Source organism: Larus michahellis, chromosome 9 (assembly GCF_964199755.1).
Source record: "Larus michahellis chromosome 9, bLarMic1.1, whole genome shotgun sequence".
NCBI classification, from domain to species: Eukaryota; Metazoa; Chordata; class Aves; order Charadriiformes; family Laridae; genus Larus; species Larus michahellis.
Genome location: NC_133904.1, coordinates 7,875,848 through 7,899,078, shown reverse-complemented (window position 1 = coordinate 7,899,078; position 23,231 = coordinate 7,875,848). Strand labels below are relative to the sequence as shown.

At 42.9% G+C, this 23,231-nt stretch overlaps 1 protein-coding gene across 1 annotated transcript in view; it reads right to left on the bottom strand.

The window, feature by feature from the left end:
- Window positions 1–574: 574 nt before the first annotated feature.
- Window positions 575–23,231, bottom strand: part of LOC141749050 (A-kinase anchor protein 13-like) — a 103,512-nt gene continuing 80,855 nt past the window's right edge. Inside the window, exons 5-7 of the mRNA XM_074602064.1 lie at window positions 22,179–22,326; window positions 11,654–11,950; window positions 575–851 (exon numbers count right to left, since the gene is read on the bottom strand). Of these exons, the coding sequence (XP_074458165.1) occupies window positions 664–851; window positions 11,654–11,950; window positions 22,179–22,326 (633 nt within the window). The 3' untranslated portion in view covers window positions 575–663. The remainder of the gene's footprint in view (window positions 852–11,653; window positions 11,951–22,178; window positions 22,327–23,231) is intronic.

Sequence of the window (23,231 nt, the reverse complement as noted above, 5' to 3'; positions counted from 1 at the left end):
ATTTGCTATTCAAACATAACTTGTCATACTCTGAAGAATTCCTTGTAAAACACTGCAGTATATGCTCATGCCAATAGTTACTTCCTACAAGTTTGTAAGATCTGTCTGCTTCTCCAGACCAATCAAGAGAGTTTCTGCTGCTAAATAATTGCTTTAATTCTTACCAAACTTTTTTACCTATACTGGTAAGATACCTATTCTCTACAAGATACTGCCTTCTTTCAATACAATTACCATTATTTCACTTAAACAAAACACTCCACATCTACAAAGTAAGAACACAACAGTCAACCACCACCACAAAGCCCACCCGCTTCCCTCTTTTGGGCAGCTGTGCTTGTTTGAAGAAAAGTTTTTTCACTTGTGTTTGCATAAGGTTTGTCTTAATTAGTCAATATTACAGTGACTCACTTTGGGCTTTAAGAGACAGCTGGAAGGAGAACACTGTGCAACAGAAAAGGAGAACGCAACAACATCATTGCATTTCCCCTAAACCTTAAGGACCTGCTCCCACTGTTGCTAGCAAGAAAGGTAAAAGCAAAATTACACAAAAAGTGCCTTTAAGGGTAGAGTATAGCTCTTAAACACGATTCAGTGATAACGTACAGCAAAGGCAAGCATGATACAGAATGGAAAACTAGCAGAGGAACCATCAAATGATCCTTACTCTGTCAAAAGCTGGTGCAGCTTCTGGTAGCCCCTCTCCAAGGCCAAGCTCACGGGTGTTGCCCCTTCGTTGTTGTGGATGCTGAGAGCTCCTCTTCCACCCGGCTGCTGGAGCAGAAACCACGTCAGCCGCAGCAGACCCAGCCTCACCGCAAAATGCATCAGTGTTTCCCGAGGGACGTTCTCTGGGAAGAAAGAAAAAAAAAAACAAAAAAAAAAAAAAAAACAAAATGGGAATTTGTAGGCTGAGGGTTAGGGGAATGCCATATCCCCACCTCCCAGCCCCACCACACACAACTGTGGGAGCTGACAGCCCAAAAGCCACGGAACCTGCAGCACCTGGAAAAACACGCTGGCTGCCAATACCCAGGAGAGACCAGTACTTTAAAGTGAGGGACACGCTACGGTGGGATGGGAAGTGCTCAGGACCTCGCAGGGTGAGACTGACCACTGAAGTCAATGTGAAAAACCCACCATTTCATAAACAGACACAGCAACCACCAAGTTGCAGCGCATCCAAACAGAACCTGGCATGGTCAGGTGGGTTTTTCTGGATGTCCAAGCCTTCTCCTCACGCATCCGGCACCAGGTTTTAGGAATGGACAAGTTTTGTTATTTAATGGGACGCTGATTTGTCGCAAGGCATGGCAAAAATCAATTGCATTTGAAGCACAAAACTAAAGCAGTTATAAAAGAGAAAAATTTAACCTCTTGTGTAGACAAAAAAATTGAAGATTTTGCTTTCCCGTCTTGATTATGCCTCAGACCAGCTTTTCTCAGCTTTATACAGTAGCTCTATCATTCTGAGCAGCAGCATTTACAAAGTAGCAAGCTCCACTGCTGCTTTTTATGTTTAATAACCGTGACCTTCTAATTTAGTAAAAGTCACCCTTGAGCCTAAGCTTTCATCTCAGAAAAATGTCCCCCTACTCTAAAAGCTGCAGCCCTAGAACGATGCTCTGAAAGGCTTCAACCAGAAATGAGCTCCAGATGCACTGCTGAAATACAGTATTTGCAGATCAAAGCCTGTTACTTCTCTATGAAGGGCAAAAGCATTTGGGTTAAAAAAAGTACCAGAAATAAAAATTCATTCTTTTTAATTAACACAGGATTTCAGTATTGACTGGCAGCAACAACACAACAAAAAAGCACCAACTGGGCCTCGGTAAACCATGCCAATGAGCACCCTTGGTATAATACCTTTAATATCACAGCAATGATTTATTGGGTTATTAATTTGGTTGCCAGCCAAACCTATACAGAAGGTTTAAAAATGCAAGTGCATAACGGCTTTAGGATTTAATTAAGTATTTTTTCCTGAAGAAATATGGCCCAAGAGAAATCACTTCTTCAAAGTGCTGCTGTTTTTCTTGCTTACTTGCTTTCTTAAGGGACATCATTAAGACCTTTCGTCAAAAACAAAGCAAAAATGGGGAGTTCTCCCCTGACTGACACACAATTTTCCCCGACATTTTGGATCAATTCCTGAAGAACTAATCTGTATTCAATAACCGAATGCTTTCTGGCACCACCTCTCTTCCGAATGACTCCAAATTAGGTGTCTGGGCTACAAACCAATCCTTCCCCCTAACCTCCTCTTGATTACTGTAAAGCAAAACCATGCTGTCCTGAATACATGAACATGTCTGAATGGAGATTCCAGCTGATCAGAGAAAAAGGGAATAGCTGGGCTCACTCAGAGACAAATTCTCAGCCTGTGGGAGAGTAACAACAAGGATTTTGGTATTAAGTGCTATGAAGTGTAATGCTTTAGAAATGAACAGGGCAACAAGGTACTTAATCCATGGTTGTCAGTCTTGGACTTAAAGAATAATGAGAAATAACACACCATATAGGCAGACGTAAAGGAAAGGCTACTGATGAGGGTGCCAAAAGGAGAAAGTGTTGATACATGTGGGACTTACCCAGAGTAAAAGCAGATGCCCAAGGTTTCACTCAATGAATTTGCAGTTGGACAATACTCCTACGTTACCTGTACTAACACACTGGCAGAGTCAGCTAGTGTAAATAAAGCAGTGCGAGTCTCTTCCTACTGAGACGTAGAAAGCACAAAAGCACTTCTGTTCGAGCAAGTGACTGCCGTCCAAATAAAGAATACATTCCACTGGTCTCACCACATCTGTTCTCACATGAGATCTCCTCTTCTAGCTGCTTTGTTGAAAGGAAAAATCATCTTCCTAACTAAAATGGATAGACCGGCACCAAAACTGAGCAGTGTAGACCTGAAAAGCATAAGCGTAGGTCCCTGGACCAAAATGCTTCCTCTCCTTCACATGAGAGCCTTACAGTCAGGTAGAAGCATCTTCTACTCACCAACTTGTGGTTCACACATACCAATTGCAAGTTTTGCAAGATGCTACTCATCCTGTCATCCTGTCCCTGATCCAACTGGGTGCCCCTCTCTATCTCATATTTCCATCGATGAAATGTCCCCTCCCACCTGTCCCAAATGCCCCGCTGATGTAATCTGCTCAAATGACTGCAACTTCTGAAAATCCCACCTTTTTCCCATTCTTTTAAAACAAGCTTCTTTATCGTTAAATAGTGGACACGGTAGTCCCAGCATTTGGATGGAGGTGTCTACAAATGAAACGAACTGAATGCGGCCCTGCCCCAATGCCTTTGAGCAACAGCGACGTGCACAGAAGATCTGTACAAGAAGACATGGCGTGTTGCCATCCAGAGCATATTAAACATACAAACACACTATCCAGGCCTATTTGGAAAGATCTGCCTAAAATATATACTGGCATGAGGCCATCCTAACAGATGGGCACAGATGATGGCAGCAAAGAGACAAAGTACTGTACATACAACAACTGCAGGGGCCCCAGGGAATGGCTTTAGAAGGTTCTGGAGTGTACAAAACTTCCATGGCTACAGTTAAAAGGCGTGTGCCATCTGTGGGCTGGATTAACTAATATGTAATGGCGTATGGTGTTGCTCAGAACAAGATGAGAGCTGGTCTGCATCAAGTATGGGAGTGTTGCTGGATGGAGAGAGGAGGAAGACAGACAGATCCCACCAGCCTTCCTACCTTTGAAGGGATGAAGCTTGTAGCACAAAATGTTGGAAATTCAGTCAATGATTTCAAAGTCTTGTCATGGTGCAAAATGTCCGCCCCCAGGCACGGAAGAATAATGAAAGCTTTAACTTGCAACAGCCAGAGCTCCTTCTACTACCACAGATCAAGCATGAGCTCCTGGGCTTAAAATGGCTGCCCTCTGAATGGCAACAAAATTTTCTTGTAATTAGGAAATTGTGGAAATATAAGACACACGATACTGGAAAGGCTAAGGTTGTTTTGTTCCTCTCTCGTTTCCTAGTAATAGGCAAGAGTTGAAACTTATGATTATTGTCCCATAATGGCAGGGCACTCTAATCCAGCTGGCAAAACACAAGACTAGATTTTTAATTTATTTTTTTTTTTTGCAGCTGTAACACATGAACAGACAATTTATCCGGGTAACTAAGGACAAAATTTCCACAGAAGACTGACAAACGTACTTTGCTAATGGTAAAGGATTAAGGTTTAAGGTGCTATTAGCACAAAACAAATAAGCATTGAAGGAAAAAAAAAAAGTTTGGGTATGACACAACCAAGAACGCACAAACAGCTCTGTAAGTAAAAACTTACATTATAATCCTGATTAAATAACAGAAAAAAAAATACTGCTCCTTTTTAAAAATCGCTCTTTATATAGAGTAACCCACACCTAACTGCTCAGTTTATCCTCCGTGCCCTGAGACATCTTATCAAGGAACAGCCAGCCATGGACTGGCTAGCATCTCTTGCTAGTCTTCCTCTCATGGTGACCTTCACTTGGTTCTCACCCAGAATCCTATCTACTCAGCAGTTTTGAAATCTACCATCAAAACTGGCCTCAAAATCTTGTTTTCTGCTGGAAATGTTCTCACTGATCAATCCTGGAGAAACACAGGGAACAACAACCAGACATGAGCTATCACTTGATGCTGAGGTCCTCGAGGAAGGCTCCAGCAGACAACAGCGCTGAAGAAAGGTCAAGGCAAAGAAACTGTGTTTGGAGTTACGAGTTCAGTTAATAAAAAGATGTGTGAGCAATTCTTTTTTAATCTTATAAACAAGAAATTTTTCAAAGCACACCAGAGGATCTTCATGTCCCCGTTCCCACCAATATCAAAGGGAATAGAAACTTTCTCATGCCAATGATTTCTCAGCCACAGACTGAGAGTACATCTGAGTACTGAGCAGCACATCTCAGACACTGCCTGAACACAAATTCTTTTCTGCTGCCCATTTGCCACCGCAGAGGGTGGCAGAGAATTTAGGTACGGAAAAGATTTTTGTACATCTTATCGAGGACTATAGCTGAACAGACAACCTTGCACTGTTGGCACTGAAAAGATCGTGGCAATTTATACTACACAGTCCTTTATCAGAGGGCAGAGAGGAAGGTGAGCAGCAGATTGGGAAAGGATATGAAACCTTACAAAAAGAACACCTGTCACTATTACACTGAAAGGGTTCTAAGAGAAACGATAAAAAGAGCGCAGTAGATGAACAGACTGAAGCTTTATGTCTGCAAAACATCACCAACTGCTTATCTTTAACATCCTCTCATGGAAAAACACGTTAGCTCCTGATAATCAAATTTCGTTATAACTATTTCTGAAAGCTTTTCTAGGCTTTTTGCTTTTTTCTTTAAAATAAAGTGCTTTTTTTTTTTATCTTCTCTCTTCAGATATTCTCCCTTGCTGTAAAAAGAACAAATTAACCATCTCTAATCACAACGACACTCACATTGCACTACGCACTGAGATCCTACTGGTTTTGTGTGTACAGTTATTAAACTCGTAACCCAAATCTATCCAGACTATTTCAGACCAGGGCGAAGCATTCCCCTCTCTACCCACCTCCCACCTGGCAAGCTCACGGGTTTCATTTCTCAAGCAGTACTTACTGCACGCAGATGTGTATTCCGCAGCATTTCTGGGAAGCTGTACGTATTCAAGACGTCAGTAACTGCGTTCCTATAGTTAAGGAGCTGTTAAGTGTTTTATCTAATGAGATGGGCTCCTGGTTATATGCTCGTAATCGTGGCTGACTATCTCACAGCTCAAAGGGAATGCTACCCCTAACGCTCCCAGCGGCATGGCTCCATTCCACAGTTGACCACCACAACCCTCTGCCAACCGTAACCAGCTCCTGAAAGCTCACGCTGCTGAAATGGTAACCATAGGTCTGGATTTCACGCTTACTTTTAATAAGCAAAACAAAATGTTTCCTCAAAGGTTTTGTCAGAATATTACGTAAAAGAGATTTTGAAAGTGATCTGTTCTCTACTAATAGTTACCTTAAGGATTAAGCTCTCTAATCTTTCCATACCTGAGCCCTGAATCCTCCCTAATTTTTTTTTCTGCTTTTTTTCTGCAACATAAACAAGCCATAATCATTACTCATACCTCCAAATATTCTGTTCTGGTTTCCTAGTTAGCTTATTTTCCCTTCAGTCATTTAAAATAGAAAATCACAGTCCTGTATTTACATTGCATGCATCCTCAGAATACATATTAAATTTTGATTTCTAGATATAAAGTGTAACAATCTGTTCCATTTAAACAACCACATTTAAATGCCACTGAGAACAGTAAATAACCCTATTTTGACAGCCGTAACAACTATGTTCTTTAGAAAGTTACAGTGCACTTGTAATAATTAAGATGGACATGATTATACGGCACCTGAAAGTAATGCTGTGTTTGGAATACCATGGTAACAGGAGTAATCCTTAATTATGGATATTCTGAAATTGCAGATGCCATTTAAGTTCATACAAATAGACAGATAATTAAGAGCAAGACCCGGGAATCGCCTGCTGCAGAGGGACAGGGTATGGCTGGGGGAAGAGCACAGTCCTGCCCCAGGAGAGAAGCCATGAGGACTGCAGCCGTGCAGGGAGAAGGTCAGGACACACTTGCCCAAGGGGGTTCACACACAGTCTTTACCTGCAATGCAAATCCTCTCCCTGCCCCTGCAGCACAAGGACACGCTGCTGCGCCAGCTGAACGGGAGCATGGCACCATGCACGGTGCTGCTTCCTCTGTCTCCTTCAGCCTCGGCACATGTCAGGCTTTCTTTTGCTATCCATTCATCTAACCAAATGGTTGAGTATCTTCTGCCTGCCTCAGTGAGAGAGGACGGAGCCCAAGGACCTCTGAAGTCAGGAATCTTAGGTGCTCCCATCCCCAGTTCTGCTAGCATGGCACCAAGTGGGATCGGGAAGACGTTTTACTCTCCCCACGTCCCATTACCTGGGACCTCTATAGCGTACTTTATATCTGTGGGTAAACAGATACTTAATGCAAGCCTTTCTGGGGTCCTTTTCTCTAAACTAGGGATTAAAAGCTAAGACTTGGTCCCTGAGATCTTCTACAAATAGCAAGTAGGCGGCTGCACCTCAAGCCTCCTACACAGCAGGTGGGTTCAGGGAGAATGAGAAAAATAAAAGAGATGGAGAGCAGGAAGGCAACTTAGAAGTCAGATGCACAACACCCTAAAAAGAAACCAGACAGCAAAAATATGGCCACTGCTACCGGAAAAAGGACCAACACACCACAGGTGCCTTCTTCTCTGCTTTCAAGTCAGCTGCACAGGTGTTGGTCAATCGTGCTACTTCTCCACAGGAATATAATGGTGATCAATACACCCTGAAACCTAAGTATACTTTTTGAGAGTAGGTGTCGTGAGGAAAAGCTTGAGAGAACAGCTTTTATGTGTGTGTATATATATATATATATGTATTAAAGGGGAAAAAATTCCATAAAGAAATTGTTACCTAGACAACTTATTAAAGTCAAATCAGGATCAAATCAGAAGGTCAAAGAATTAAGAAATTTGGACAAGAGTATCACCTTTCCACAGGAAAGCAAGCAGGAAAAGCTGGAAAATGAGACCACTGATAAATACTTCCAGAGAGAGGATTCTGTTTTCTGAACTCGCTTTTCCCGTCAAGTATTCATGATGCGCAGCCACTGCCCTCCATCACCTGAGCGTTACTGTCAGTGGTAAGACCAGGCTGGGTACCACGCTCCACACTGCTGGCTGCTGAACAAAAAGCTCGCCATCAAAGCCCTAATCCTACAAAAAAGTAGTCTGGTGTTCAATTTGGCACAAAGGGTTCATTCAAAGCTTCCTGAGGTCCAAACAAATCCACTTTTTTTCCAATGGATTTTGGGTGAAGAACTAAGGACTTGTGATCACTAACATATTTAGTCTTTTACACTGTACCAGAGTAATATAAATCAGTAAATATTTGGGTTCGAGCAAAGTTAACCAAATACCTACAATAATATTACTGTAAGGATTAGATTAACCAATGCTGCTTAGTGCATTTAATTTTGGGACAGTTTCTTTTTAAGTAATACAGCCTTTTGCTGTTCCAGAACAATATTAAAAAAAAAAAAGCTAATAAGAATACTGCAAATGAACATAGTGGGGTTTTGAAAATGCCCTGATGAAAATACAGGAAGAAATGTTCATTTTATTTTCTATTTGTTTTAATGAAAATGATGTCTAAAGAGATAACAGAGGAATAAACGTAAAGACAACCTCGTGTGTAAGAGATTAAGATTTCCAGGATTACTGAAGCTGAACAAACTTCTCTTGTCGAATGGCAACAGCTAACTTGAGTAGGTTATATACAAATAAATTAAAAAAAAAAAGAACACTGGAATGTTTGCAAATGTCCTCCAGCAGTTTTAAATAATTTTGGAGGTATTTCTAACCCACAGCTGAAAGGACACGCTCTTAGCAATTTGACTATATGACGGTACCACACCTTTAATCTTCAGCAATGGGAAACTCTTAAAGAAGGAAGATCTTGGTTTGGTAACCAAAACATAGGCAAGAAGATGACTCTCAAATAGCTTTGTCCACAGTAATCCCGCACTTTTCCATGCTAAATAGTCAAACCTACTAATGTGTTAGAAAAGAGGTGGAGGATGCTGGTGTCCCTGCCCAGGGCAGGGGGCTGGAACTAGATGATCTTTACAGTCCCTTCCAACTCTAACCATTCTATGAATAAATGGATGAATGCAAACCACTGAAGATCATTTTAATGATGTGACCACCAGTCTGCTGGCACCTGGGGGTATATGGGCTGTTATGTTCCTCCTCCTCCTCCTCCTCAGTGTGTGGACCTTAACCGTTCACTTTGCACTGCACAAACCTACTGACACGGATGGTGAGTTAAACAGCCTCAGCAGACGGAGCTGGGTGTTACTTTTAGCAGCTTCTCTGCTCTCTGGGGGGTGTGACGGCAATGAACTCCCTGCCCTCTGCTCAAAGACTGGTCAGGGTTGGGTGCAGGCAAAAGCAAGGAGAAGCCTCCACACAGAGCCATCCCCTCGCCAAAAATCAGCACAAAGTTGTGCTTGGTGGTGGATCTTCTACCCAGCTTCTGCCTGCAGAAAGGCCATTACTTCCTAACTGGTTTTGTACAAGCTAGACTCCGACTTCAGCCCTTAGAAAAATCAACTTTTAAACACGCTTGACAGCAACAGCCATCTCTGAACAGCAGTTCCCCATCAAGCTGCGGCACTCGGGGAGCTGGCTGGGGTTCCCGGCTCGCTCCTGCCTTCAGAGGTTTTGCTAAACAGCAGCGTTTTGTTTCCAACCCACAAGAGCCCATAGAGACATGCCAGCTTAGAGGCAGCGCTAAAAAAATCTTTCAAGACGGGCTCTGACATTTTCTTTTGTTCTTATTTCTATAGTATTTTCTCCTTCAAGAAGGTTATTTGAAGTATCTGGGGCTGACATTTAGCGAAATGTGAAATATGAATTGGAATAGCTGTTCATAGGTAGTGACGCAGCGCGGGACGGGGTGTCCCACTGGAGGGGCACTGGCCAGAACACATGTAATTGTCCACATGCTCCCACAGCTTCAATCTTTGCTGTGCTTTTCTCTCTCCCCCACACAAATCAACCCACAACCACCAGCAGGGGAGTGCAACTTTTTACCCCAGAGGTTTTTCTAATCTACTGCTCCATCCTAAATCAGAGACATCTCTTCCATCTTGCTCTAGGAAAACAGAGTTCCATGACCAAAAGGATGCTTACACACGCAAATCCTTCCCACCACAATCACAAAAATTCCCCCAAATTCCCTATGTATAATTAGCTCACTGCAAAAAATTACCAGATAAATCTGCCTCTAGCAAATAAGCTGATCAGAAGATGAAAGACCAAGACATCAATAAACTGCCCTTTTTCAGTTAATTATGAAAGGACTTCCTGCAAGGAAATATATTTTATAGCACCAATGTTCTTGGATGAAAGTTGTGTTTAGTGCCATTATATTTATTCACTTAACACGTTTTTCTACAAAAACCTCACAAGATGCCAAAATGCCCAGCACTGCAGAGCTGCCCCTTCTCACTGTGGATGCAATGGATGCTCTACAGGTCCATTAGCATTCAGAGCCCCACACCATCACGACTTCCAGGCCCACAAGCGCATGCTGAGCAGATCAATGTAAATCCCACTGCCCCATTTCCCTAAGTGCTGATTTTCCAAAGAATAATCAAAGTCAAAAAGAGAAACCGGATCTCAGCCTTCCTGCAAAATCAGTGACAATTCAGAGCTTCAATCAAAGTTTTCATTAACTTAAGATCCCTTTGACTTAAACTAGAAACGGCAGCATTATCATAACTTTTTTAAATGCAGAAAGAAACATCAGTGTCTTCCACACAGAGGAAAAAAACACCAAGTGTTTATCTCCTTGTAAACATGTGTCAGCATCTGAATTTCTATCCAGAAACCATTAAATATGATCAAATCTTTTAACGTCTGCTAACACTGCTCCAATTGACTGCCTGTGTATTCAGGTTTCCAAAAGCAGTCAGCAAGTCAGTGAAAAATAAAGCAGAAAAGAGAAGAAAACCTCCCGTAGAAAACCCTGGCGCTGCGAGCAGAACTGAGCCTGCCGCGCTGAGCAAGCCCCGTCCCCTTCCTCTTCATGTGTTTATGTCATTGTACCCTATAAAAGATAACAGATACCTCACAGCCACATTCCTCAAGTGCAACTATTTGCCAGAATACCCTGATAATTTACAGTAAGAATTTGTACACACTGGAACTAGCCCCCCCGGTGCATCAATGTGCTTCCTTAAGCTCCTCTGTGACAAAAAAAAAAAAAAAAAAGCAGAACTCCAAGGACACGGATGTGCCACAGCATCCCGAACACCTGGGCACCTCTGCTCCGGCAGTCGCCAGAGACTTTGGGCCAGCGTTGGGGTTTATTTATGAGCTCTCAGCAGCCCTCTCCGCTATGGTTAAGGGCTACCATTAGTCAGGCTCTCCCACCTTCGCATTTCATATGCCAAATTGTCCAAGGCTTATTTTGGGGAGCGCTTGTGTTCGCACAGCTGGTACCCAACCAGGGATGTGATACAAATCCTCAGGGGCAGATCCCCAACTTCTCCAAGAAAAATTAGATATATTTTACACATTATTGTCACTTTGCACATGTGCTGTGAAACCAACTTTTACCAAAAGTGCCGAGTTCGTGGCACAAGAGTAATATTTGCGGGAGCATCAGACCTTCTACACACAGACTGCTTTCTTTCAGGAAATCTCAGAAGTGTGATGCTGATACACATAACACTGCATACACACAAAACCCCAACCCTTCAGGGTGTGTTTTAAAACACCGACCATTTACAACAGCTTGTTCTATTTCATAAAAGAAGACACAGAAAAAACATCAGTGCTTTTTATGTTTTAAGGCGGCTGAAGTGCAAAGCACAGGATGGAGATGTAGTAGGGGCATGCTGGTGCTTATCCCATCCCATCTCCGAGCACAGAGGCCAACACACCTTTTGAAAGACATGTGGAGTTTTGGGAACCCTTCTGCTTTGGAAAACCTTTCTCCCTGGCTTTTTACCTCTCACCCACGAGTCTCACGCATGCCCTAGAGGTCCTCACCGGTCAGGGACTGGTCCGCTCCCAGCACGTTCCATTCTGGTGGCAGTTTCAGGTGTCGAAATGCCAAAGCCACTTTTTCATCCAAAAAGTCCACGTCGGCAGCGGGTGGTCTCGAGCGGTCCAAGAACCGAGTGAAATTTAGTGCCTGCTGGTTGCCGGCGCAGGTGGCCAGAAACTGGGCAGCGTCATAGGCTTCATCCTGGACAAACTGGAAACTCTCTTCTGCCACAATCAGAACAGGATGACCTTCTCTAGAGGCACAAAGTGCCACCTTCACTGTCTCACAGCAGTCATGGCCTGCAAAATAAAACCAAGGGAAATGGTGAAAAAGAACAATTGCATGCGCTGAAGAAACACAACAGAGCAACTCCTTTGACACACATAGCCTTTACATTAAATCAGGTAAGAGCAAGTTATTGAGGATCACAACTCTAAATTAAACACTCTCTTGGGAGTTCATACCTATCATCAGTATTTCCTTTAGACTTTAAAAGGAAAAGATGTGTAACTTTTCCCTGTCAAAATATAAACCAAGTAATATAAGCCTTATCGGACCAGGCTATTTTTGATCAGCGACAAGTAAACTCAAGAGAGTTAAGTAATTGAAGATTTTGCCAACATACCAAAAGCCAGATTACACGGTCAAAGTTTTCTTTTCCAGCTCTGCAGGACTCCAGCAACTCCCCAGAAACTAGAATCGGAGTGCCGCAAAACCACGTACTCCAAATGCTGTCACAACACTTGGCTTGTACTGAAAACACTGCAATTTCACCTAAAAGAAAGACCTAAATGGCTAGGAGAGCACGACCTGCCCAGGCATGCCCTGTGCGTGCCCTTGGATCTCAGGCTCGCTGCTGCACCTGCCCTTTGCATTTGGGTTCACAAGACAAAAGTAAAACCAAGCTGCTTCTGCTAAATAAAAACATGGAAGTGGCCACTTTCCATATTTACAAAACAAGAAGGGCGGGAGTTTAATAACTTTAAATTTATTTATTTATTTAGGGCAGAGGAAACAGGAGAAAGGACGCCCTGGCATAGCAGCAGTTTCATTGACTCAGAAACTATTAAAAAAAAAAAAAATCAACAAAACTCACAACACCTTTTTGCAATTTTAAAAGGAAAAATATAACATGTATCCAACACAACCAGCACTTGTAATTGTCCGGCATGCCCCTTCAATAATAAGGTTTGTGTTTCAAGTTCACCGTACGGCACAGTTTTTGTTCCAGTCTCGGACTGACGTCATGGCTGTTTTTGCCAGAACAGCATGGACCCTGCACTAATTACTGGAAAAGCTTCTTTTTGCCCATGACCTCAGCATACTACTACATTCATGAAACTCTGCTTAATTAAATACAAAATGACGATTTATTTTTAAAGGCTTGAAAATTGAATTTAAGCCCCTATTTGTGGTCAGTGGGAAAGTTTCCTTCTTGTATCGAGGCTCGTTGCTGTTGATTTCCCTGACAAAAGGAAAAATATGTCCTTAATCTTCATGGTTTTTCAGCCAACCTTCCAAATCTGTTCTGAGGCTTTTGGCATCTATACAGGTTTTGTCTGCTGAAAGAAGCGATCCTGAAGTTAATTGAAAGGTCACAACTGCTATTAGGACACTGTGGGTAGCACCAAAATTGTCAGAGACGGGGCTGCGCGGCTTCCTAAGGAGAGCAAATGCAGCTGGAAAGGTATCAAAGACAAGTGCAGAAGGGAAGGAAAACACACATGGATGTTGCTGCAACAACTCAATACAACCCGGAGGCTCTGAAGCTGAAAGGTGAGAAAACTTATTTCTTTCCAGCACCGGGCATCTATTAGCAAAAGGATGATGTGAAAGCTGAAGGAATATATTTACTAGCATTGATGTTGTAAAAAAGAATAAGGGTAGGAAGACCTATTTCTGTTCTTAAAAATATTGCACGTGTGTTCTAATACATCACCAGTCAATAGGACGGGCAGGGAACTCAGCAGCCCAGATGAAACCCATTCACAAACTCCACTCATCCTCACAGTAGAAGCCTCAAATGTTCAAGGGAGGAGTGGGGGGCCGGTACAACTTTGGGGGGAAACTTGCCTTTAGTGCAGGTCAGAACTGTACATCCCTCCCCCTACAACTTCTTGCTTTGCACATCTTCCTAAGGACATCAGAATAAGGAGCAGATAAGAGTTATTACTTTTGTTTATAGCCTCCACAAAAGCAGTGAGTTACATGCAGGCTGTAAAGAAGGCCGTGCTATCCTGTGGGAGCTGATGCAAGTACTCCGAACTTGGCTCTCCCTAATGCAAAGCAGTGGAAGTTTGCTAGAATGCGGAGTTAAAAAAAAAATAATCATAATAAGAGACTCTTTAATTGCATGAGAAAAGCTAAACCTTTTATTTTACTTCATGTTTTTTAAACTATTTTCTGTCTATTCCCATAAGAATTCCATCTGCAAAATAACCTAGAATACAGCTACCCTGCCAGAAAGCCAGTGGACTTTCAGGGTTGAAGCCGAAGGCAAACACGGCCTGTGAGCAGCTACAGAAAAACACTTTGGGACAGTCACTTCCTTGTCATGAAGCCAAACAACTCTTCTGTGGGACAGCAAAAGCTCCATCATGACAACAACTAGAGAAACCTCAGTCAAGACACATGGTCTCCTTAAACCAGTACATCATGGATGTACACAAAAATTTCCCTGGGATGGAGCATTTGTGAAACACCAGCCCCAAGGGGGCAACAGGAGGTGACAAAAAGACCATGTCCTGATCTGCAGCCAGCAACGGTTCTCTTGAAATTCCCCCAGATATCTAATACAGTCTTGAAAGGGAGGTGACAGAGCTGATGATCCATTTTCATCTAACAGGATCAAACAAGCATCCTGCTAAACCCTGGGGAATGTTCTTCGAAAGGGCAACCGCTCACAACGCTTTGATGTTCTCCTTCCCTACATCTGAGAAGATGTCAGACTTGGGGAGGGAAAAGAGTCTGGGACAGGTTCTGACTTTTGGCAAACAGTTCAAACGAAAGAGGAGCCAGTAAGTAACAAGCGCGGCCAATACTAAACAGATTGCTCAAGAGGTCTCTGCCCCCCTGCTTTGAAACCAGCACAGGAACGATGTAAGCAAACATGTCCCCAGTACACGACCTTCTGAAGGAACCATCAGTGGGGCAACGCTTCTCTCCACATCAAAGACCGTAGCTTCCTTCGCCTAGACTAATGTCTGAACTTCAACAGCCCTTCTTCCCAGAACATCAGCAGAAGTGAGCTAAGCTTTCTGGCACTCACTGGAGATAAGTGGTTATCATCTGTAAAACAAGCCCAAATCTGTGTTTACGAGGTTCAGTAACTTGCCCAAGATCACAAAGAGCTCCGGGCAGTGCCAGAACAGACATTATTGCTCTTGGTCGTCTCTCTTCTGCTCCGGGCTTCCTCCTAACACAGGTTAAGCACCAAGTCATGCACTCTGCAAGCATCGGGGCATTCGGCTATCAATGACTCTAACTCCCTCAGACACCTTCCCCAGAAGCGGAACAAAAAAAAAATACTGACCCATTAAAATGGCAAAACAAAACCCCTGGGTGTGTCAGGAAGAGCCATGAGCCTATTTATAGCCTATTTATAAAGGTTTGCATTTTGGTAGGCTGAAAACACACGTAACCGAATAAATCGTGCACAGATTTATTCACAGAAGGGAAGAGAAGTCTCCGTGCTTCACAACGTGATCAGGTTCACGATGCTACCCAGCACCGCTCCCATTGCCTTCAGTCTTCTCCAGCAATCAGGCCCTTTGGCCAAAATAGCAATCAAAAGCAAAACGATGAAATACCGAACATCACCCAACTGGTATCATCCATCAGTATCCCAGTTCAAATTTTAATTCTTCTGACAAACACAATAGTGTTTCTCCTTTGCTGATGTCCCAGACTGCACAGAAGAACTTCTTCAAATGCATACCTAGGCTCCTCTGTATTGTTTTTTTTTGCCACAGTATGAAATTCGGTCATTTATGCTAGCCTAACTGTGATAAAAGTTAAATAACCCATTCCTTAATTCTTCTTGCATTGCATTTTACTCCATTTCTCCTTCTGCTTCTCAGTTACTTTAAATTTAGCTTGGAAACAACTCACGACTTGGAGCTGTTTTGCGAAGTGCCAACACATTGCAGGAAAAATACAGAAATTTAAAAACCATTTCAGTCTATACTGAGATGGGCGCAGGGACTGCTTCTGTTGTGACAAAGCAAATTCCTCATCTTCACGTAAAAACACGCTTCAAAAATTATTTAAAATGAGACGGCGACTCTTTAACTAAAGAATTCATTAGTGGGTCACTTATTGAAACTTGTTTTGGGCAACACATAAGAGCAACAAATGGAAGAACACAGGGTTCTGGCCTCTCCGAAGAGATGAGATGCATCACTATGATAGCACTACATCCTCTACGTGATGATGATGCAAAACAATGAGCAGAAGAAAAGGTGGAGATTTCTGAGCTCTAAGTAATTACAGATAAGTTAATGTAGGGCCGTAGACCTGGCCATCTAACTGGTACCCGTGTCTGCGATCTGGGCTGTGGTTAAAAGGGCAGCAGCAAAACCCTTCTGACTTTTTCTCATTAAACAAGGCGCACATGGAGACAAAACACCCCTAAACAGAGCTTTACTAAAACATGATTTCATTTCCTACTCCTCTAAAAGTGGAAATCCTGTCCAAACCTCCTATTTTCAGAATTCACATTTGAGCTATCAAACAATGGGCCCCCAGCCTGGGCAGCTATTTAAAGCCCTGGTGGAAGCACATGTTTGGGTTTGCCTGGTAGGTGACTAAGGACTCCAGTGCTAATCGCATCCTCTGAGTTACCATGGTGGGGCTGGGTTGAAAGAGGTCTCACAAAGAGATTTGAGCAGGACAGGAAAACCACACAACAAATGTGGTGAATCTCATGGAGTATCTTGGATCTGCATCCAAAAGATGGTGGCATCTGGTGGCTTCTGGACAGTGAAATCAAGGGATCTCCCATGACCACCCAAAAAGTGGTTCTTTTCTGCTTCAGAAATCCTAAATTCGGGTTCTGAAAAATCAGAGCCCGTTTTTGAAGTGCATTTGTGTGCTTTGCAGAGTTATTGTATTCACTCTTGCAACACAGGAAACTTTATGAAATGCATAGGCACAGTACCAGTAACAGACAGGAGCCTTTGTTTTTCATTTTAAACCCTCAACCATTAATATGGAAAGCGTAGGAAGATTTTTTTTAAAGCCCTTTATATACTGCAGATGTTCTAAAAATCTATAGAAGTGTAAGACCCCACACATTACATCATAAATAATTTCAATACAGATTCAATCACTTTTTCCTGTGACTGATGTCATCTAGAACTGGCATCATTTCCTTTTAATTACACTGCCTAAAGCAATTAAGTACACCAAAGAGGATGGACTGCAAAAAGTCTTCTTGGCTATGCTATTTTATTCTATTTTAGGGGGGTTTTGTTTCATAATTAAGAGTATTTTCAAATCCACAACTGGTATTGCCAAGTGGTCATTTGTTATGCAACTTGTTTACCCTTTTGGTCTACCAGTACAAAGATTGTATTTCATGAAATACAGCTTTTTCTATGAAAAGTTGTTTCCTAGGGGAAAACACAGTCTGCAGTAGAAGAGAATAAAACATGAACATATGTAAAGGATTTCACAGTGAAATAAAAGTTTGAAAGGAAGATACTTGCAAGCTAATTGAAATTAATTTTAGTCTATCCTTTTAACTAGCAGAAAGAAAGTAGAGAAAAAAATAATCTGAGAACTACAGGAATTAAGAACAAGTAAAAGACTGAACCTGCTTCTCCACCTTAGCTTAAGCACGGAGAGGAAGCTCCTGGTGAGTCAAGGCATTTGGAGTACGCGGGAGGGTTTCAGCCCCGTGGAAACTGCTGACAACCAGCTACCGGCAGACAGACAGCCTCGCAGGCCCTTTTCCTGCCTCTAATTTTGTTCCTCCTCCCCTCTGAAACCCACGCAGGAATCCTGCATCTTCTGAGAGCAACCAGTAAGAATAAGTGATGTAGGTATTCCAGAGCAAAGGGTCAGAGTGCTGGAACACATTGCAACAGTACACACGAAGGCAGTTATATCTCACAAAATTACCTTAGTTATTGTTTCAGTGACTCAGCTCACAGACAGGGTGTTTCTTACCCTTCACTTGGTTGATGAGGAGCTGCTGCAGCTCTGGACTTACAGTACTGGATTGTCTCTTCCTATTTTCCTCCACTGAGCTCCTCTGCCTCGCCCAGATACTACACTCCAGTCTTTAAATGCAAAGCAAAATTTGTGCCCAATAATGCAGCCATTATCGTGACAGCACCCAACTTGCACTAGATGCACCACACAAACACTCGAGCTCCCAGCACACCAGCTCGCTCTGTGAGCCTTCTTCTGAGAGAAAGTTCTCCCCAAATCTGCCCTAGAGCTTCCCGATGCCAAGATGCCTCCGCTGCCCATGGCAGGCTGCGGTCAGGGCTTTTCACTCATGTGGACAGGGATGAGGTTGTTCCTTCTTTCATTGGTTTGTTTGCCAGATCATGATTTAAGGTTTTGGTTTTTTTTTATGAGCTGGTGGAGTTTTTTTTCCAGCGGGGAAAAGCTGCTCTAGCAGCAGAGGCAGGCGATGAGGCTGTTAGGCTGTTTTCTTGCAATGAAGTTTCACTTCCCTGCTTGAACACAGACTTTCTACACTACCACATGCAATCTGCTTGGCCATTCAATGCCTCAGTTACCCTCTCTACTCTACAGAGACGTTGGGAAGAAGAAAAATGTATTAAATATCATGACAGTCTCAGTTGTTAGAGTAATAAGAACTTGCTGAAAAGCTCAGTTTATGACCAACACTAAGCAGGATGAGCATCCATGAAATAAGTAGACACATCCATCCCCAACAATACAATTTCAGCAGCAACAACAGTTTAGCCGTAGCAGCAGAGCCGATATATCTCTCTGCATCTTTCCCTGCTCAGACTTTTGGTAGTTTCTTAATACCCAAACTCCAGCGACCAAGCTTTTGCAACTACTGATAGCCAAACCAGAGAAACATCCAGTGCCACAGCATCTCTGCCTGCCCCACAGGTGGGCTTTGGTGTGGGAAGTGTCTCGTGAGAGAATTGTTCTGCGGAACTACAGAGTGCCTCTGGTACTGAGGAAAACTTCTTCAGTTATGGAGAATTTGAACCAGATCACTTCGAAATACAAGCATTTTAACAGCGACAGTAAAGCAACAGTTAAACAAGATTTTGGTACCTTTTCACCAAGGCAAACAGAAGCTTAGGTAGACGATGGTCTAAAACCTGTTTTTCCTTAGGCTGGCAAAAGAGCTACTGGAGGCACACAAAGCATCATCCCCTGCCTGATTCTTGTAACACAGCAGCTTATTTTGATACTTCCAACTTATGACAGATCAGCTCAGATGAGAATCTGTTCTTTAGAAGGGGAAATTATTTCCCTTGAATTCGTAATGCAGTCAAGAGTGGGGCAGGATAACTACCCCACCCCATCCTTCCGAGAAAGTGCAAAAATACAGGTAGTATTTAATCCTTTGAGTGACTTCTGATTCTACATTTAGCCACATCTTCAGGTAAAAAAACCTGCTCCCATAAATTTACAATCAGAACTCCTTTCTTTTATTATGCACAGAAATAAAAGCTTACATTTGAACAGTACTCTTAGCAGTATATATTCAATACTTCAGGCTGATAATACAGACAGCATAAGAAAGAGGCAGATTGCTGTAGTAATTATATAAAATGCAGCAGTAATTTGACTCTGCAATTGTAAGCTTTTATTTAGGTAAGGTCTGTCAGGATGTAGAGAATTTTCACACACAATGATAATTTAGGAGGTATTCTAACAGTTTATATTTCCATTCCATTTTCTTTAATTTCTCGACTAAAACCACCTTCTGCTGTTGAGATTTTTTTTTAATGTGATTTCCTTTCAAAGCTTTGCTAAAACATTCTACTTAATTTTGGCAGCAGATGTAAACAAAACACTTCTCTTTCTGTTTTTTACGCCTTCATACATAACCAGAACTACTGAAAAAGTCAAGAAAAAAAACATTAAAAAATGGTGGGTTTTTTTTACATTAGTCTTAACTGAATTATGGTTACTCCTTTCACCCTAGGCCCCGACGAACTTCACCTGAAGCCCCCTCTGGACCATATGAAACTCTGGGGACTTGGGAGGAGGACAAGAGTCTCCAAACCCAGAAGGGAAGCACAGGAGGTTCAAGGCAGGCTGGCAGAGGGGCTGGGCATGTTCTTGAGTGAATCAGCCCTTCCTTCCTCCACCTGAGATGTCCCCAAGGAGTGGCTGTGCTCCCAGGGATGTGCAACGCGTTTTGCATTGCAGGGACAAATGAAAGATGCTCAAAGCTGGAAGCGAAGGATGAGATTTTGGTTAAAAGCTGTTTGCAAGAGTTTCCTTCCAGAGCACTTGTAAACTGCCCAGGCCTGGACGTTTAACCGAGGGCTGGTCTCCCACACAGTGTCTCTTGTTCATGGCTAATCCTGCAGTGAGGTCAAATAACACCAGCTCTGAGTCACCACAGCCATCTCCAAGGCAACTGGCTGAATATACAGTGTAAACACACGATTACAGATTCACTGTCGAGTTCAGGAAGGAGGAGGAGGAGGAGGAGGAAGAGCTGGGTTGAAATAAGTCATGCTTTTATTGAAATCAGAGTAGTCAGTGCTGATGCAACACTGGACAAACACATTGGTGTCAGCAGAGGATATGAAAAAAGCTGTTTTCTCCCAGTTTGCTTCTACCCAGAACCCTCTTCACTAGTAAAGTTGTTTTTTTTTTTCTCATGTTGTTTCTCCAAGATAAGGTACGAGCACAGAAGAGGATGTTATCCAAATGGCTTCTTACATCTGAGATGTCACCTCTTCCCTCGCACCACAGCCCCAGACAGTGCTATCTGGCAGGAACAGGACTACCTTTCCGTGAGGTCTGTTAAATCTTTGCCTGATACAAGCTGCACTTGAGACAGCAGCCATCCCTACATGGCATCCTACACCACGAGATCACAACTTTACCAGGTTAAAAAAAAAAAAAAAAAGCCCATTATAAACAAAGGAAGAATTGAGAGCAATTCCCTTCTTTCCCTTTCAAACAGGAGCAGAGTCAGTTTTCCCACTAACAGTGACAAAACCAGTGACTCAGTTACATTTGGGGCTGGCAGGACAGAGAGAGCCCAGAGCATCGCCCTGGGTACCACCTGGCAGCCACTGCCCCAGCCGCATCCACTGTCGCTCCGAGGATGTCAGGACATCGCTCCTGCCCGGAAATCCCATCAATCCTGCCGGTTCCCGCGCAGGCTGAAGGGGAACACTGAAGCTTTTCAGTCCCTTTCTTGGCGAGGCAGCGGCGGTCCCGAGGGGGAGGTGAGGTCATTGCAAGCGGGGCTGGCAGAGCCGTGCGCCCACCACACAAAAGCAGGGAAGGAGTCACCCCCTCTGCTCCCTCCTCTGGAAGAAAATAAGCACTAAGCTAATTGATTGCATGGGGCTCCAGTCGACAGTAACCATAAAAAGACTTCTCTTCCCAAGCCAATTGAACAACCTGAAGAGCACAGAAAGAGGAGGAAATGAAAAAAATACAGTGGCCAACTTTTAGCTGCTCGTCACCAGGAGGAAAAACTCCTTGGCCCTAATTTTACTTCACGTGCATCTCTCATAAAGTAATACTTTCAAGAGAGATAAAAAAGCAAAACCAAGAAATACACTCGATCACTTAAGCTATGCTGTGTATAGTGAAAATGCCAGGCGTTTTCTCACAGTAGTATCAATGTGCTGCATAGCAACAAGTCAGAATGAAAGGTTAATGGTAAGGACCGCAGCCTGGAACACGCTCATTCCCACGGTCCTGAAGTCACCAAAGGAAAATGCTGCGCTGATTTGTTTTGTTTCGTTAAGGGCACGAAAGCTTAAAAAGAGTGGTGGGCTTTAATGCGAAAACCTGCGGCTGTGCAGGAGGGACGGCACCAAGCACCATTTGCTTGCCTGACACTGCAAGAGTTTCACAGACTCTGTGCTGGCACTGATCTGCGTGACAGGATTTTGGGGAAAAGGGCTGTATTTCACCAGGACCACAGCAATGAACCTCACCGAGTTAAACAGATCCAGAGTGTAGCTACGACTTACTGGGCTGTACACCATAGGGACAACAGCATCTCCAACCTTGCAAATGTATCTTCCAATATTTTACTCACATTTAAAAGCTTTTTACTCTGAGGAAATACAACTATGTATTTTCTACAGTAGAATCCCATAGTTACACGTTAAATAATTGCAGTATCAGAGTCATATAATTCTAGTGAAATCAAGCGAGAGATTTGTAAAAGGCAAAAGCAGTCATCCAAACCATACTTTCTACTCTCTGTGCATGTGTAAATGAGCAAAAAGAAAACCAACAAAGCAGCATTATATTTAAGTCCACTTGAATCAATCAAATTTCATAGACTGATACACTGATATCCAAAGAAAGGCAATTGTTTACCAGGAGAAATTGTCTCCAGACTCCCAGGATTAACCTTTCTCGTGCTTGTGCAGTGTTGGACAGTTGACCCAGTGAAGACCAAGTAAAAAACTACATCATCTTCAACTTTGTCTTCCTCGGTCAGCTGAACTGTAATAACAGAGTCACCCTAGAAAAAAGGACAAGAAAAATGGTTAGGTTTACATTTGCAAGAACTACATTATATTAAACAAACTTCTCTACACAAGGCTGCTGCTCCCTGTTCATACACTCCTTTCGCACAACTCGGGGCCAATGCTAGTTTTCAGACATGCAAGTCATCCTTAGCATGCCTCTCAGCATCACAGCCAGCCAACCAGCTAGACAATATATTGAGCGCTGCTCTGGGAAGAGATATGTAGAAATCTCAAGGGTATATTCAAAATAGCAACTTAATATGGTGAAATCATGCCAAGTCTGACAAACGCAAGCGCGCACCCCACACAGGTTTTTTTGATACACGCACACACGCACGTATATATATACACATATCCCTGCACATACGCACAGCTAAAACAACAGAATTGGGATAGCAGCCTAAAATTGCTTCTGTCTTCATAAATTTGAACAAATTCCCTAATTCTTGCTTGAGTGTTCACATTTCTCTCCGTCCAAACTAGCCATTGTGTTGATAGTTTCAGTGTAACCAACTTAGTCACTGGATGCATCTCTCACTGCAATCCATAAACACATAAAGATATGAAAGTTTAATATCCACGCGGATTTCTTCCACCTTCCTTGTAAATAAAACCCAATAACTGTGGCTGTACACACAGTGGTAGCTCTTCTCACCTATCTGTAAGTTCATGCCTTGGTGAAAAGCTCTGTACATTATCAAAACCAGCAGTTCTTCAAGCCCTGAAAAGAAATCTGTCGTGGTCTGCTGGCTGAACGCTCCCTGCTTAGTTTTAGGGAATCTTTTTTTCAGTATCTCAGCATATGCTATCATTTTGTCCATCCTTGCTCTCAGCAAAAATTATGTTCATATAGGGCACACGTTACCATAGTTAACCCAGCACAGGACATCGTAAATAC